This window comes from Dromaius novaehollandiae, chromosome 1 (genome assembly GCF_036370855.1).
Source record: "Dromaius novaehollandiae isolate bDroNov1 chromosome 1, bDroNov1.hap1, whole genome shotgun sequence".
NCBI lineage: Eukaryota > Metazoa > Chordata > Aves > Casuariiformes > Dromaiidae > Dromaius > Dromaius novaehollandiae.
In genome coordinates this window covers 13,580,938-13,597,920 of record NC_088098.1, presented here as the reverse complement: position 1 = coordinate 13,597,920, position 16,983 = coordinate 13,580,938, and the positions used below count along the sequence as shown (strand labels likewise).

At 44.1% G+C, this 16,983-nt stretch overlaps 1 protein-coding gene across 7 annotated transcripts in view; it reads left to right on the top strand.

Annotated features, from left to right (window-relative positions):
• Positions 1–16,983, top strand: part of CELSR1 (cadherin EGF LAG seven-pass G-type receptor 1) — a 181,436-nt gene that overhangs the window by 127,138 nt on the left and 37,315 nt on the right. For all 7 annotated transcript variants that reach the window (XM_064506072.1, XM_064506068.1, XM_064506092.1 and 4 more), the window contains exons 6-16: positions 1,750–1,907; positions 3,017–3,180; positions 4,689–4,814; positions 8,582–8,748; positions 9,191–9,376; positions 9,712–9,825; positions 10,192–10,366; positions 11,072–11,213; positions 13,002–13,122; positions 14,417–14,600; positions 15,436–15,537. In XM_064506072.1, the coding sequence (XP_064362142.1) occupies positions 1,750–1,907; positions 3,017–3,180; positions 4,689–4,814; positions 8,582–8,748; positions 9,191–9,376; positions 9,712–9,825; positions 10,192–10,366; positions 11,072–11,213; positions 13,002–13,122; positions 14,417–14,600; positions 15,436–15,537 (1,639 nt within the window). The remainder of the gene's footprint in view (positions 1–1,749; positions 1,908–3,016; positions 3,181–4,688; positions 4,815–8,581; positions 8,749–9,190; positions 9,377–9,711; positions 9,826–10,191; positions 10,367–11,071; positions 11,214–13,001; positions 13,123–14,416; positions 14,601–15,435; positions 15,538–16,983) is intronic.

The following is a 16,983-nucleotide window of genomic DNA, read 5'->3' as shown; positions in this document are numbered from 1 at the left end:
TACTGCATAACTGCCAAAGTATGTGATCACATTAGTTTTTGGTAGAGGAAATGGAAAGTACTTTCCAATTGGAACTGACACCAGGAAACATCTTTTAAAATTGTTTTTTTACATTGGGATAATTACCTATGTAAATAAATCTGTATCTCTGTACAGATGATGCAACTGGCTTTAAGCATTTTTGCCTATTTCTGGGTGTACAATTGGAGCGGAGAGAATAGGCCATTACCCCATACTGCTTCCTTGTTTGCTGTACAAATACGAGTGTCACCTTGCAGTTGAGCAATACGCGTTTCGAAGTGAGAGTGCAGCAGACTTCGGTGTAACGCCCAGTCTTCTTCCATCTTCATATGGCCACAGCTATTGTTGATCAATGGATCATTAAAGCCTCTCTTGGCTTTCAAATTGTGCTGTACGGCTGGGTCAGAGCCCAGGCCCCTCGCTCCTGTGAGGCATCCCCATCCCCATGCCCGCAGGGGAACGGCAGCAAAGCGACAGGGGTTTAGCTCATCGCTTCTGCTTTACAGATAAAATTCATGGAGGTCCCATGTGGGTAGTGGGTTAGGACTCTAGCTGTCTATGAACACTAAGCATGAAAAATGTTCTGTTACAATTTGCTGTTTTGGTCCAGCAGATGTGGTCTGCGGCCAGTCACACGGGGGTAAATTGCATGTACCTCTCTTAGGAGAGTTAATGGAGCCACACAGTGATGTAGGATGTGTTTGGGGTGAAGGCACTGTTGGAATCACTTAATTTTCCCAGGTTTCTTTAGTTGTTGAAAGTTGGAGATATGATGCCTCACAGCAGAGCGATTAGGAGAATTTCAGTAAGGGCAGAAGTATGGAGCTTAGTGTGATAATTCCAGTTTTGTGGCCCGCATTCACCAGGGCGGTTTGTGGGTCAGTGGGGAGAAGTTTCCTACCACCTGGGTGAATCGGAGGTGAGGCTCAGCCTGAGCATTTCTTGCTGGCTCTACAGACGCCTGCCTCCATACACCACCCACCATCTTGGTCCGCAGCGCTGGATCGTGGCTGCCGAGCGAGTGAGCTCGGCTCCATCCCTTATTCCTGATTGCCGGCTCCCCAGGCCGTTGATCTGTCTTACCCCGTGACTAGAAATGATGGGGTCTCAGCTGGCTGAGCCATGGGCAGTGCGTTTCCATGCTCCCATCCCATACCTAGGAGGCACTCGCGGCGGGCGCACACAGGCTTGGCCTCAGCTCCCCACGTTGTGTTAGAGCCTTTTCCGGAGCCTGCAGTCCTCACTGGGGGCTTGCACAGAGTACCCTGTTCAGGCAAAACTTGGTTTTAAGCCTTTAGCCTCGGTTGTGATATTACATCGTTTTACATTTTCCTGTGTTTGGACAAAAACTATGTTGAAATTCAGGTAAGTTCACTCACTTGAGATGAAGAGTCTCAAGATGACCAAAATTCATTAGAGTTCGCTATGCAGAAGTAGGAAAATATGTGTTTGAAGTGATTTGGGCCAAAGCAGTTCAGCAGTGGTTCAGCAGTGGAAATGAACCATCAGTCACTTCTGGCTGTGCTGTGTATCTCACTGGGTGTGAGCACCCTTGGTTTCTTCTTGCCAACCTGTCTTAGGTCAACTTAACTTAATGCTTTCATGTTTGCACTTCCTACTTTAGTCCCTTTCCAGAGGTAAGAACAACTGTGTTGTTGAGCTGGCTGTAGCAGCATTCAAATAGTGTGTGTATATATCATTATATGATTTGTCATGTATTTCTTGAAGCCCAACATTGGGCGATTAGGAATTCCCCACGGACCTTCAGGGGAGAAGGTGGCCGTTGTAACCGTGGATGACTGTGACACGGCGGTGGCTGTGCGCTTTGGGAGTCTTATTGGCAACTACACATGTGCTGCGCAAGGGACTCAGACTGGCTCAAAAAAGTAAGGATTTCCTATATGTGTTTTCCACGCATTCTCTTATTTCAGAGGAGAATCAACAATATGTGATTAACCACTAGGCACATTAGGTTAGAAAAAGAGATATAATTTACCAAGAAAAAGTGACAAGTTTTAATTTAGTAGATGAAATTTGGTGGAGGCAACTGCAAGAGTTAGCACAATGGGAGGAATGCATTGATCTTCTCCTATAAAGACATGTGCCTAAATTACTTGTAAAAGGCAAGAAAAAGACCTGAAGGTCAGTGTAGTTGGCTCCAAAAAAGTATCTACTTAGTATGAAAATGTACAGAGAAGGGCAAATAGAATGTTAGACTTTATTGAGGGGATGGCTGAACAGCTTGTTACTGCTGTCATTTGAGTTAATACTCCTGTCTTAAAAGGACATAGAAATAAAGGAGGTACATAAAAGGTCAGCAAAAATCATTACCTAGGGAAAAAGAGTGAACTGTGAGGAAAGGCTGAAAGTTTAGTACTACTTAGTTTAAAGAGGAGATGGATTGCAAGCAATATAGTAAAGATAGAAAATAATGACTGATGACAGAAAGGCCATTGAGATGCACATACTGCTGTAAAATCGCAAGGGGGACATTGTAAAAATTAGGGCTAATTCAAACGGACCAAATGTTGTTAAGACTAAGATCTTCAGAGGATTAAAAAAAGGTTGGACATTTTATAATAACGAGGTCGTTATATCAAAATCAAAATCTCTGGCATCTCAACCCTTCTGGTGCAGAATATGAACTAACCCCTGGGAACCAGAATCAGAAGTGTCCCATAGCTGCACATTGTCTCATAATTTTCGTTTTCTTCCTCTGATATTGAGCACTGTCAGAGACAGAACATTGGATTCCCATATGTGTATGACAACTCCTAAGTTACGGGTTATGATCTTTTTGTAATGTCACTGAGATTGGTTGTTTTACTGGAAAGTCTTTGGATTACAAGCCCTGAAAAAGCAAATCTAGTAGTAAGGAGGTGTGTGGCAACATCAGGAAATTAAACATCTCAAACGTACTTCTGGGAAACAGGAAGGTAAAAAAACCAAAACAAACTATACCCCCAAAATTGTGACTGTTTCTTTGTTTCTTTAGATCTTTGGACCTGACTGGCCCTCTTCTCCTTGGCGGTGTCCCAAACTTGCCTGAAGATTTCCCTGTGCACAACAGACAGTTTATAGGCTGTATGAGGAACCTCTCCATTGACAGCAAGCCGATTGACATGGCCAGTTTCATAGCCAACAACGGCACTCTGCCAGGTAGGAGCTGCCATGTCTTCAGAAGTCAAGAGAAAGCACTCTGCTATGTATTAGTGTGTGTAGCAGGGTTTAGGGTTTCAAAGGGGGATGCACGGTGAGAAACCCCAGGGGACCAAGGGATCTGCAAGGGCCCTGGCATTTCCTGTTGGTCCCCTTTGTGCCACATGCTGCCTCCAGGCCACGGGCAGGGGAGCAGGGTGCCGCCGGGCACCACACTCCCGCCCCGTCACGGTGCGGCTGCACCCGAGCTGGCTGCCCACGCCTCGCTTATTTGAGCAAGGTGTAATCAGCGCCTGTGCCAAGGACGCACACAACGGCCCGCGGCACAGTACACCACTTACAGCGTAAAGTGGCACTTCAGGGCTTGTTTAGACCTTCTGCATTCCTGCGAATTTCACCCAGGAATTTGCACAGAGAATTTACCCCTAAATGAGCCTTTCCTGTTTTTTAAAAAAATTACCTGTTAAATGTCACTTTGCTCTGAGAACCGATGGGATTAGTTCATGAAAAAGGAAGTAATTTTAATGACTTTTCATCAGTTATGTTTGTTCTTTAAATCAAATTCTGCAGTCTTTTGAATCTGAAACTTGCCTCATGAAGCAGCCTGTAGGAGTTTCTGGTCTGGTTTGCAGTGCCTGGATCCCTGACCATGATTAGCTCTGATATACAAAATGCTGCCATCATGATAAAACTGGCACTTAATGGAGGAATGGCAAGTCCCTTCCTTGTGTAATACCTAAATTGCAGCTCTTTTAGGTATGTTCCATTGATCATGGATTAAGAAGGGAGTTGCAACACTAACTTCAAATTACTCTTTTGTCTTGAGGCTTTTTTATTAACAGTTATGTCTCTAATATTAGTTAAACACAGGGTTTTACTTTATGAAAACAGATAGCAGGAAAAGCATGACAAAAGAAGCATTTTCTTCAGGATGGATTTTTTTCCCTCATTTGGAAGAGTGTTCTATATGTTTTAACACCCCAGCTTATAGTAGTGTTACCCTAGTTTGTGACACTGCATATTGGCTTTCCCTGGGTGGTGTTTTGGTTATGTGACATTAACTCAAGAACAGTGGTCCTGAGTCACAGCACTGATCCATATGGCTGTCTCCCGCCGTGGCCAGCTGTGGATGCCAAGGGAAGAGTATGAAAACAAGACAAGCATGCAATGGTATTTCCCCAAAATTTTCTCATAGTCCCCAAAGATTTACAGCCTAGTGACTGTGTTCAGTAGCCTTTGTTAGATTTTTCTTTATGAATTTGACATTTGTTGAGCTCATGGAAACTTACCATCCACTTTTTGCTTGACTGACTTCAAGGGTATTAAAAAAAACAAAAGCTATCATGATTAAGTGTCTCGTCTTTGACAGAAACTCAGAATGAGTCATTCAGAGCCTTTTCTTTCGTTAAAGCCGTGCAATAGTCTAGGATGCCATGGTGCGTTGCAGCTGCTGTGCCCACCTACACAAGTATCGAGTGGTTTCAAGTAACTATTTTCCTGACTTCCAGGCTGTGCAGCGCAGAGGAACTACTGTGAAACTAACTGGTGCCAGAATGGAGGCACGTGTGTGAATAAGTGGAATACTTATATCTGTGAGTGTCCCATACGGTACGGAGGAAAAAACTGTGAGCAAGGTAGGATGCACAAACCTCTTCATGCATAGTCACGTGTGCACGTTTCATTAGTACCCATTAACATATATGCCAAACTCTGATGCTTAGAGGATAGATAATGGAAAACTGCAACTAAGACTAAATGTCACCCATATATATTTGAAATAATTGTGAGATCACCTATATAGTAAGTATGATATCTGACTTACTGTGATTAATAGTAACAGCTTTTACTGATTTACTTGCGTTAGCAAAGTAGTTTCACAGAGCTCAGCAGTATTTAGTAATTTGTTTATAGTAAAAATGCCTGGTCCTAAGCCCCTTTAAAACAGTGGAAAGAATCCCGCTGACTTTATTGGGTTTTGACTCAAACCGGGGATGAATGTGCATTTTTAATCACCCCTTTCTTGGCAAGAAGGCAGTCTCTGCTGAGTAAGAGCACTTTCAATTTTATTGGGTTTTTCTTTGATTGGATACAATGTGCATATATGTGTAAAACCTCATTAATGAAGGATGAGGAAGGGGCAGCAGGTGTGTTTTATAGGGAATGAAAGACTTGTAGTTAGTTCCTTTCCAAGGAAGCGAGGAAGAATCTTCGTTGGGGGATCCATGGGTTCAGTGCTGCTGCAGCTCCCAGTGCCCACTGTAAGGTGGCTTCTCCACATCTGATTGTGGGTTGCTCATTTGTAGTCACGTTGTGCTGGAAGCTTCCCAGATGGACATCCAGAAGGACAGCCCAGAATAGTTTGCAGTATGAGCAAGGATTTTGTTCTTTTGATATTTCTACCCCAAATCAGACATTCTTGATTAGCCTCAGCAGGATGTGGACCCTGGAAAGGCAGTCCTAATCTTGAGGTTTCCAGACCATGGTGCACACATACCACAGCTGGTATGCAAACCACTTCAGTATGGTATGCCTCTGCCCGGGCAAGATGTAGGTGGCAGCAGTTGCTCCCACCTTGCCTTTGTAGAAACAGCCTCAGAAGAGAGAGATACAGGCAGAGCACTCAGTTAGCTTGCTGGTTTAGGAAATAAGGGTCTTCAGTAGGAGGCTGAAGGAGAAAGGATGGTGGCAGCCTCCTCCTGTGTCCCACCTCTCATAAAGCCCAGAGCTGCTATTACTGCCACTGGCGAAGTAACTGCTTTCTGTGGCAGTTCCTCAAATATTTTGAGTTCTCCAGGTTTGTATGAAAATCTTATTTTTCCATGTGCCTTGTGTCAAATATCTTTGTCAGTGAAGTTCTTGTGTTTTCTTCATGGGTTGTGTAGCACCTCTCTGTTGGCCTCACTGGTGCAAAGCCCATGCTGATGTCTTCTGAGAAGATGCTAGGGCCTGACTCTGATATGAACTGTACTGGGGTAAATGGGGAGTAGTGTTGTCACATACAAAGAATATTATTTCCTATGTCCTATGACTGAATTTCAAAATTCAGTCAGATGTCTTTTCTATTCATCTTTTTCTTATCCCAAACTAAATGCCAAAGCATCAATTTTGGGATTTAAAAAATCACTTCAGGAGTGTCTTTTAGGCACCATTTGATATTCAGTTTTGGTTACAGCAATGCAGTTCACAACAATCACAGCATTACTGTCCCCCAGCTTCAGAGTTCTCCCATACCCTAAGTGCAGTGAGACCTGAGCATTTTTTTTGTTATTATGGAAATATTTATTCTTGCTAAAGTCTCAAGTTGGGTTTTTTTTTTTTTTTAGGATTTGTGGCCAGCAGTCCACTTGTTTCTTTGATTATATTTGTGGGGCAAAACATCCCCAAGAAAAAATCATAAGCCCCCTCCCAAAATAAGGAATTTTTCTGAAATGTGACCAAAGCTTTCAAGAGCGTGAAGTTCAAGTCGGGAGGGGTCACCGACACATAGTGCTCCTGACATTCAGATTGCTTATTTGAGTGCTGAGATATGTCCAGTGATCCTATTAGTATTAGCTATCATTAGGCAGCTATTTTTAAAAATGTTGTAGCTAAAATATTTGCATTCTTGTGTAGAAGTGATTGGCCAATGCATTTCTTAGACCGCTTTAGCAGCGCTGGACCTACTTCAGTCTCTCAGAGCTCAATGGCTTTGGCGGGTTAAGAAGCCGACTTTTTTTGCTTGCCAGCTCTTCAGAAACTGTGCTTATTTTACGCTGTGCATTTAAAGAGTACCTTCTGCAAGAATAGTTCCCATCTTTGGGGCGGGGGACAGGGGGGTCTGGGCATTGCTGCGCAGCCAGTGATAACCAAATGCTCTGAGCAGGCAACACCCCCGTCCCAGGCATGGGGAAGGGCGGGCAGAGGGCAGAGAGGGCTGGGGGGGTGATTTTGGCCTCCCCAGCAGCGTAAGGCCCACCCTGGCCCCTGGGGAGGGAGGCAGCCGGGGCAGGGGGTGCAAAGGGAGTGTTACTGATGAGCCCGGGGAGGAAGGGGTCCGCAGAAGGGGGGTGGCCGAGTGCCGTGCTCACCAGGCCTCCCAGAGCCGGGCTGACATCCCTGCACCCCGCGTTCCCGGCCCCGGCAGCCGGGGGGGCTTCTCGCAAATAGGGAGGTAAAGGGCTTGTGGACAACGCCGTCCTCCTGCCCTCTGTTCTCCTTCACACACCCCCTTTTCCCTTTCAGAGGCCAGCAAAGCAGACATAACACAGTTCTGATTTCTTTTTTTCTCCAAAAAATGCCATTTCACATCAACCTGCCTTCATGTTCTGCAATAATGTCGTCACTCTACTTTTTTCTAAGGGCTTGTCATTTTAAAATAATGCACTTACATTTGCACGATCTCTTCTGCAAAACATCCAGAAGAGCTACCAGATACATTGCTGTGGGGTGGAAGGGGAAGGAGGCTGTCAAGCCCATCACCGTCCAGGGGGCTTAGTGCACCACAAGGTGCATCGCTGGGTGCAGATCTGTGGTGGTTATTCCCAGGACGGGGAATACACCCAGGATGGGATGGAGGCACGCGAGCCAGCCGGGTGCTGGGAGCAGCACAGAGCTCCCAAGGTCTGATTTATGCTTCCTCTCAGTGGGATGAACTAATCTATGGTGCCGTAGCCCGTCTGCCTGTGTTACCTGGGATAGCTGCTTTAACAGCCTGCAGGGTGGATGCATCCATGCTTTCCATCAGTAAAGTGCTTTTCATTGAAGGCTGTCCTCAGCATCTCCCTCTAGGAGCTGTATTCGGGCAAGATGAGAGATAAGGACACCACTGCAGCACTCAGCTCTAGAGGTTCCTCTCTAAGGGAGAGGATTTGGGTAATTCCACGAGAGCTTTCTCCCTATGAAAAGACTGTGCAGCTCACATAGTCGAACAACCTGGCCCTGGAGTATTTGAAGTTAATTAATATTTCCTGTAGACTCAGATCCATTTCCTCTGTTTAATCTGTTAATTAGAACCAGGTAATCAGGGATATATTGAACATGTCTGTTATAAGTATTACCCTCATGCTTTCTGCTTTGTCCAACCACTCATCATCAAAATTATATGAGTAGAGATACTGAATTTAGCTTTCTAGGAACATCTCTTATTTGGGTAATGCAGTAGCACTGTGGAAGTGTTGCCTTAGCGTGCAGGTGGGCACAGAGACAAGCTACCACAAACCAAGGTAGGTTGTGAATTTATAGCATTTTCAGCTGCTTCCCAGTAACTCCCCTGGGCCAGGTCTTACCTGTAGTAAATGAAAAACAGCTCAGTGGAAGAGGGAGTAGTTACCTTGCGTCATGCCTCCAGTGCAGTATTGTGCCCCCCTCTTAACCTTTGCCTCAAAGGATATAAAGTGTTTCTCTCTTGTCTTTTGATTTACAGTAATGCCTTCTCCTCAGCGGTTCAGTGGGGAAAGCATTGTTATTTGGAGTGACCTCGATATAACCATCTCTGTGCCATGGTACATTGGGCTTATGTTTAGGACCCGAAAAGTCAATGGCATGTTAATGCAAGCTAATGCTGGAACTGCATCCAAGATCAACATTCAGGTAAAAAATGTGACCTTCTTTGCTTAGAAAAGAAATTCTCTGCCCCCCACCCCATACCAGTGTGATCCATGTAGCAGTGGATATGGACACACAAACTACGTATCTGATTAGTCCACCCAGCAAAACATGCATCAATACATACAAATGATTTCTTCAGAATTTGTCTTTTGATCATTCTAAAATTCAGATGTTTTGGTGCGAGGTGATTTTTTTTAAACAAAGACAGAGGTGTGTATTATTATAAATGAGAAAAATGTGTCTTTTTATTGTCTTTTTTTTTTTTTTTGCTCAGTGGGGTAAGCTAGAAACAATGTCTAAAGTTATAGAAGTTATTGCAATTGTTTCTTTTTTTTTTTCCTTTGGGATTTGTTTAGGAAGCACTGTTATCTTGCCCCCTAAACAAATATGCAGCAAAAAATAGACATGATATTTTTTTCAACAGATACTCAATAACTATGTGCAGTTTGAAGTGTACAGTGGCCTGAACCAGGTTGCTAGTTTGAAGATGACCCAATTGCGAGTCAGTGACGGGGAATGGCATCATTTATTAATAGAGCTAAAGAGTGCTAAAGATGGCAAAGACATCAAGTACCTAGCTGTCATGTCCTTGGACTACGGGATGTACCAGGTGAGGCAGCGTCATAGTTTTGCCATTAAGGCCTACATAAATATTTTCTGGAGAAAGTAGATTAAAGAACTGTGGAAAAATACTTTGAGCCATGTTCTGTCGTGACTTGTGCCTAATGAAGCCCCGTTATTTTATTAAGCCTAATGAAAAAATATCTTCTGAACAAGTCTGTAAAGGTGTAAAAGGTGACATTCAGATGTCTAGCTCCTGACTGCTTTGATCATTTTTCTTTAGTCTGCTGTCAGCTCCTTGCTTGACTATATCGCTGCAGAAAGTTGCTGCCTGTGTTGCAGAGGATGATCATGCCCCTTACCTACTATCCTTTTCTTCAACAGAGCACTGTGCAGATTGGAAATCAACTGCCTGGACTAAAAATGAAAAACATCATTGTGGGAGGTGTCTCTGGAGACCAAGTCTCAGTTCAGCAGGGATTTTATGGCTGTATGCAGGTATGAAGTGAGAACTGTAGTAGCTAACTTTGAGCTTATAAGAAAATACCCATATGAAGGCATGTGGGTTTTTTTCCCTTTTCATCCCGCACCAAACATTTTGGTTTCCTCCATCAAAATTTCTAAGAATCAAAATAGTAAAGTCTGTGTACTTTTGCAAGTACAAATCTAATCCTGTAGAGGAACAACCTTCTTCTTCTGTTTCTCTCGATGATCAAAGACCAGCATTTGAAAAAAATCTGGTTTTGGCTCATATCTTTAAGTGTGACCTCACAGATTAACGGAGTTAGTGAGATATATAATACTGTATCCTAAAAGATACAGCAATACTCTAAATTAAAAATAAAAATTGTCTTTTGTGACCAGGGTGTAAGAATGGGAGAGACATCTACAAATGTAGCTACACTCAACATGAAACAGGCTATCAAGATCAATGTAAAGGAGGGCTGTGAAGTGGATAACCCATGTGACTCCAACCCGTGTCCTCAGCACAGCTACTGCAGTGACGACTGGGACAGCTACTCCTGTGTCTGCGACCCAGGTAATGCAGTGACTGCCACATGCATTAATCCAGGAGCTGCAATCGCATCTCTTTGGCATTACCATGAAGAGCTTGTGGCTGCTGCTCTTCTAATCCTTCTTCTTTCTCTTCCAGTTGGTGTTTTCTTTCTCAGTCTTACTGTAGCACCCTAGAAGCTGCAGTTGTAGACTAAACATCAGTTGTTCTAGGCAACTTCACATTCAAACAGAAAACCAGTCTCTGTTCCAAAGGACTTTTTTTATACACACACACCCCTTTTTTCCTTTTCTCCTTTTTCTTTCTTTCCTAGTCTTTCCTGCTGTTCAATTTCTGCCTCACACCCTGCATCCTAATAGAGATGCTTTGAATGTTTTCTCTGTTTCGGTGCATGTACCCAGCACATGCTGTCAGCACCCAGCATAGTCACCTCCCATACACGCAGCGAGAGAATACAAAACTCTCTGTAACACATGCCCTGAATATAAAACTGGGAACCGACGACCCAAGGGTGCCCCAAGCATGTTAACAGACTGTCAAAAAGAACAGCTCACTATCTTTTTTGCTGAGAGGAAAAAGAGTACCTTCTTCTTGACAGTATCTCAGGGGGAATCTGCTGATTACTGAAGGTGTGTTACTAGTGCATAAGCTTAAAATAGATGGTCTTTTGGAGAAGTGCAAATCATAAATTACAGTGATTTCTGTAATTTTATGACCTTGTCTCCCCAGGGTACTTTGGGAGAGACTGTGTTGATGTGTGTAACCTGAACCCATGTGAGCATGTCTCCACGTGCGTGCACAAACCTAGCTCATCCCACGGGTACACATGTGAGTGTGGACAAAGCTATTACGGACAGTACTGCGAGAACAAGTAAGGGAATGGTTTTTATTCTTTCGTTTCTTGATCCTTCCAGGTACCTCTTCTCTGAAGGCAGCAGTCCCTCCTCTTTCTTCTCCTGCTTTAGTTACCTTCCCTGGCATTATTTGAGTGTTCATAGTAGTTGATACATGCAGGCTCCCTGCCCTTGGGCACTCCTGAGCTCTCTTCCCATAGACCAGGACTGGTGAATTTCCATATACTCATGGGCCACTTCCCTTCATCAGCAGTTCAGGGACTAAGGCAATAAGGCTCTGTTTACAGAGCATTGCATCTGACCTGTGCATTTTGGCAGACCTGGCCTGAGCTTGCTCTGCCCCTCTCTTTCAGTTCCCCAGCAGGTTGGGTCCTCTTACTGGGCTGGCAAAAAATATGTCTCTTCTGGGCAGCCTAGGAGGTCTAAGTCCTGTTGTGTGGTGGAAGCCTGCCAGTTCCCTCATCACAAGCTTCCTAGTCTCAGCATTCAGAAACCAGCCTCTCATTATTCTTGAGACAGCATTTCGATTTACTGTAATATGGGCCATTCACAGTGTGCAAATGAAGTGCATTTGTCTGTCCATTTAGGAATGGTTCATGTGATGTTTCCTTCCCTTTGAAAACTGCAAGTCCCTTTCTCTGCCTTTTGTTATATTGGCCTGCAAATACTGACTGTGATGATACCAGATTCATCTTTCATTCCTCTGGATTAGCAATGCGGAGAGGTTGTCCCTGGTCCTTATCTGCTGACATCATGTCAAGTGCAGCGTTGTCTTTTCCGTATTATAAAGGATGGAAATGCAAACCATGCAATTACCATAAGCAGAATTCATCATGGCTTTTGAGACAGAGAGCACGCAGCTTTGCTTTCCACAAGCAGGGAGAGGATTCCTTTGTGCATTATTGCTAATCACGGCCTTGGGAGTGCCGTCCTTCAGGCTATTGCTTGGTGAACACTTCCAGCTAGAGAGGCCCGTGCGGCCTGACCTCTCCCCAGAGCTGTCGTTGCCAGCACAAGGGCTGGGGCAGCTGTGAGCTGAAACAGCTCAGAAACTCACCCAGAAGAGAAAGAACCCAGCAAAAACAAGGGTTGTCTTCCAGCAAGGTCGGCTTTTGGGTTGGTGCACAGCCTATGAATAGTTGTGCTGCTGCTCCGTGGGGCAGGAACAACGGCCGAGGGTACAAGACTGCTGCTTTCAGCGGCAGTACCAGCTTGTGCCCCATTGGAGTACTTTATGCAGCCTGTAGAGGTGTGTGACATTTTCAACTAATTTGGATCAAAGCTGCCACAGTTTTCTCCTCTGTGTCCCCAGCCACACATTTCTTCCCCCTCCCTTGTGACAAGGCTTTTCTGACTCTGTGATGAGCTGGTTGGGAAAGCCAGATTGGCTAAAAATAGTGACTTTTCTTCGTTGTTTCAGCTTGCAGGCAGTTTCGCAACCTAAGCTAGTGTGCCCTGAGGCTGGACTAGCACCAATGCCAGCGGCAGGGGTAGGACAGGTCCGTGTGGACCCGCAGGGAGGGGGGTGGCAGCACTGCAGCAGCTGTCTTTTAGGTATAAAGTGTTGTGGAGCTGTACCCCTCAGTTACGTCTGTGACAGGAGGTAAGCACGTCCAAGGCAGGCTCAACGCCTTCCTGCAGTTGTCCATACTGTTTAACTGCTGGTACGTTCCCACACGAGCCCTGCAGCCTGCCCTGGCAGTGCCCAGGCGTCGGTCTGGGACTCAGATTTGGCCCTAAGCCCTTTTTCCCCACCTTTTAAGGGTAAGCTTAAAATGTGATTTCAATGTGATTTTCTTTTATAGGATTGACTTGCCTTGTCCCAGAGGCTGGTGGGGAAATCCCATTTGTGGTCCCTGTAATTGTGAGACTAGTAAGGGGTTTGATCCTGATTGCAATAAGACTAATGGAGATTGCCATTGCAAGGTAAGCAAAAGAAACCTGTCAAGTCAAAATTTCTTTAGGTTAAAAAATAACTATATCACTAATAACTACAACTGAATATCTGAAACAAAGTACACACAGTTGTGCTTTGCATCATGTATGTTCATGATATTGTTAATCTTTACCTAAAACATTTTGCTGGCACTACTCTTCAAAAAATCATACTGTGCAGCTCTAGTCTTATTTGCATTTGGAAAGTGAAACTGAGAAACTGAGAAAGCCTGCATTCTGATCTCTCTGAAGTACAGCCCGGTTTATAGGGGGAGATCAGCCCTGCGAGCAGAGGAATGCTGATTATTTTTTTATACCACAAGTGAGTAATAGCCATGAAATGGCTCAGTCCCACTGGGTGAAACTCTCTTCTGTGCAGTGGACAAGCAAAAGGCCTTGCTGTTTAGGAGACTGAGCTAAATTGGATAGGTAAAATGCTGTCCTCAGAGACAGCTCTGTCAAGTTTAAGAGGAGTTTGCGGCAGACACGTAGGGACAGAAGGTAGACCCAGGATGGGAGATGGCTTCCTCTGCTAGGCTTTACAATGGCATTTTTACAATGGGTTTTGCAATAGATTTGAATGATAGAGCAATTGTGCCTGTTTGAACTGGTGGCAGTGAATCTGGCCCAGTATTTCTTTCCTAAATGGCAGGAGGACACACAGCAACAGCTACATTACGTTGAGTCAATGGAGTGCCAACACCATTGTCTTGTGTAATCACATTAGGCCTCAGATCAAAAGCATTTAAAGATGTGATTTCAATACGTGATTACTGTTTTCTCTCCACCCCGTACATAAAGCATAAATGGACAGAGCAGGAAGTTTTCTTATTAGTTTGTTCATGCCCTAGAAGAGTAGAATTGCAAGGCAGAGAAGACCATAAATCCTCCAAGAATACATTTGCTGGGCAGCGGCAGTGAGCACAGGATGAATAATGCAGGCCAGGCTCTCGGCCAACCTGCAAATGGCGGTCTGAATCCCGGGCGCCCACAGCACACAGCGGCAGTGCGATCCCTGCTCTGCACTGCCTGGTCGCCTGGGCTGTTGCAAGTCACAGTAGCAGAATACACTTCTCATAACTATTATTTTTCTTAATAGTAATAATAGTTTTCTTAATAGTAGTGTAATTATTATCCTGTGCTCTGCTGAAGTAGCCGGCAGCATACTGTCTGGGTAACTGGAAAGTCTGTTCTGATGCAGATGCTGCTGAAGTCCTACTTCAGAAACACAGGAAACCGGGAATAAAAGCAAAATACCTTGTGCCTATCCATTCTGTTTTTCTAGGCAAATTACTACAAGCCCCAGAGCAGTGACACCTGCTACCCGTGTGACTGCTTCCCCTCCGGCTCTCACACACGCACCTGCGACATGGAGACAGGACAGTGTCCTTGCAAACCTGGAGTGATAGGGCGGCAGTGCAACCGCTGTGACAACCCTTTTGCTGAGGTTACCACCAAGGGCTGTGAAGGTACCTCCCGTGCGGCACTGCTGCTGATCAGTCGGGGTGTAGTTATGAGACCGGAGTCATGGCCAGTGCAGAGACAGGGGAGCACGAGGCGATGGGTTTGCAAATGCATCATGGGATACACGTGAGCCAGGCAGAGTGGCTCTAACAGGGGTAATGGGAGCTGCAGTAGCCTTAACCCGCCCCCCTCCTCCTAAATCTGTGCCAATATGACTCACAGGGATTGAGAAAAATAATAATACTTCATGTGATTTCCATCAAATGGAAAGACAGTTAGGTAAGGAGCTGGGGAGGAGCAAAAGCTGCTAATCCTCATTTTGCTAGAAACAAGGGTTCATCTGCCAGTGCAGTATTACATTACTGTGCCACAACCGAAGGGATCAGTAACAGCCCTTACACCTTCTGCCCGTGGAGGCTGTGCCACATGCCAAGGGCCCTCTGCCGGTCCCACCGCCAGTCACCACAAACCTGTTCTGCCTCCTCCCACCGCCCATCTGCGATCAGCGCAAAGCTTCGGTAGCAGTCATCTTGCAGCTGCGTGTGGGTGCCATGAAGGAGCAACCCTTTCCCACAATAAAGGAGCAGACAGAGATAAGCAGATATAAAATCCAGAATCCCCTGATCATCCTGAGCTCTCCTTTGCCTGTACCTGTCTGATGGTGCGGTTGAAAAGGAGCAGCTAATGGGCTGCAGCTTGGAAGTCACTGCGGGGAGCAAATGTCCTGACTCAGCTTGGGAACTACTGGAAGGTCCTTTTGGCAGGTGTTACTATCTCCTCGTTGTTGCTCTGTGATTTTATCTTGCCAAAAAATTGCATCATTTCTTTTTCTGCTTTCAGTAATTTATAATGGGTGTCCCAAAGCTTTCGAGGCTGGTATTTGGTGGCCCCAGACCAAGTTTGGCCAGCCAGCTGCCGTGCCATGTCCTAAGGGATCAGTAGGTAAGTTCCCTGGGTAAAACATTAACAATTCTATCTACATGCCTGTGAGGAGAAAAAAAAAAGAGAAAAAAAAGTGTGTACATAGGGTAAGGCGTTAATTCATTAAGTCTAGAGATTACAGCATAGTTCATGCGAGTCACAGGATGAAAAGCTTACCTAGTGAAACTCAAGAACTGTTAAAACACATTTGGAATAGTAGCAAAAAGTAAATACAAAAGTGCAGCACATACATAAACACATATAAAGAACAGAAAGTCTGAATCTGTATTTTCACAGTCAAGTTTTCTGTTTTCTATTTATCAAGCAATTCTTATACATGTAACTTTTCGTTTCTAATAGCTTATGCATGATCTTTGGCACTCTAACTCCTCTGGGAAAAGATAAAATGAAGAAAACCATTTATGTGATGATTGCTTTACTAGCATTACTGGCTGATAAAGCTAAGAGTTACAACAGAATTCAGATTTTTCCACCAAACCTTTTTTCTCTACACCATCATTCAGATTGCTGAAAAACATATTTTACCAAGCATGTGAGTCATTTTGTACTGCAAGCAAATGCCAGTCTAGTTTTTTATGCGTGTCTGATAATGTTTATCTCGCAGAATACCAAAGCAGATTTGCAAACAGTGTTTACAATCTTTTGTGAAGACTGTGCTGTGGGAAATGAAACCTCTGTCTCAGTTCTAGGCCTGGTAACTTTTATCTGCTGTTAGCACTGTTCAGGTTCAATGAATTTTAACTGATTATGTAACTTTTGCAAATATTACCAGGGGGTACGTCACTGACTGTAGGTGTGCAGAAGGTTCATAGTCAAATAAGCTCCAGTTCTAAAGATTTTAGGGGATTGAATTGATTTCTTTTTTTTAATAAATGAGCATTTGCCTTGTTAAACAGTATGAAGTTGAATTAATATAATTTTTCTCACTAAATTTGCACTGTTTTTGTGATTGACCCTGGTGTGTTTTCTAGCAAATAGCCTAGCAGGCACAGATACTTATAGAAATTGCACACTTTAAGTGAATTTTACACAACGTTCAAAGTAAGCTTTATAATAAAGAATATTCAAGCTAGGAACCTGAGGCTTAATTGTATTCACCTGTCAGGGAAGAGAAACAATATAACTAGATATTATCCTATTAATTATAAATCTATTATTTAGACATTAATAATTAAATTACTTAGACACATGCAATGTATCCAAGCAAAGTTAAACTTTGTGCAAAGGTAGAATTTGTTATTTATAATTCGCCATGAAGGTTCCACAGTCAAGAATCATTTATAAAAATGATTTGACAAATAGTACAAAGTAATAGATTCAATTAAATAATAAGCTGCTTACAACCTAGTCACCTAATTAGCAAAAGGAAATTCTATGTGTTGGGTGCAGTGTTCACCATGTGCTGTGTGCTAAGATGTGCTTACAGTGCTTAAAGGTTTTGACATG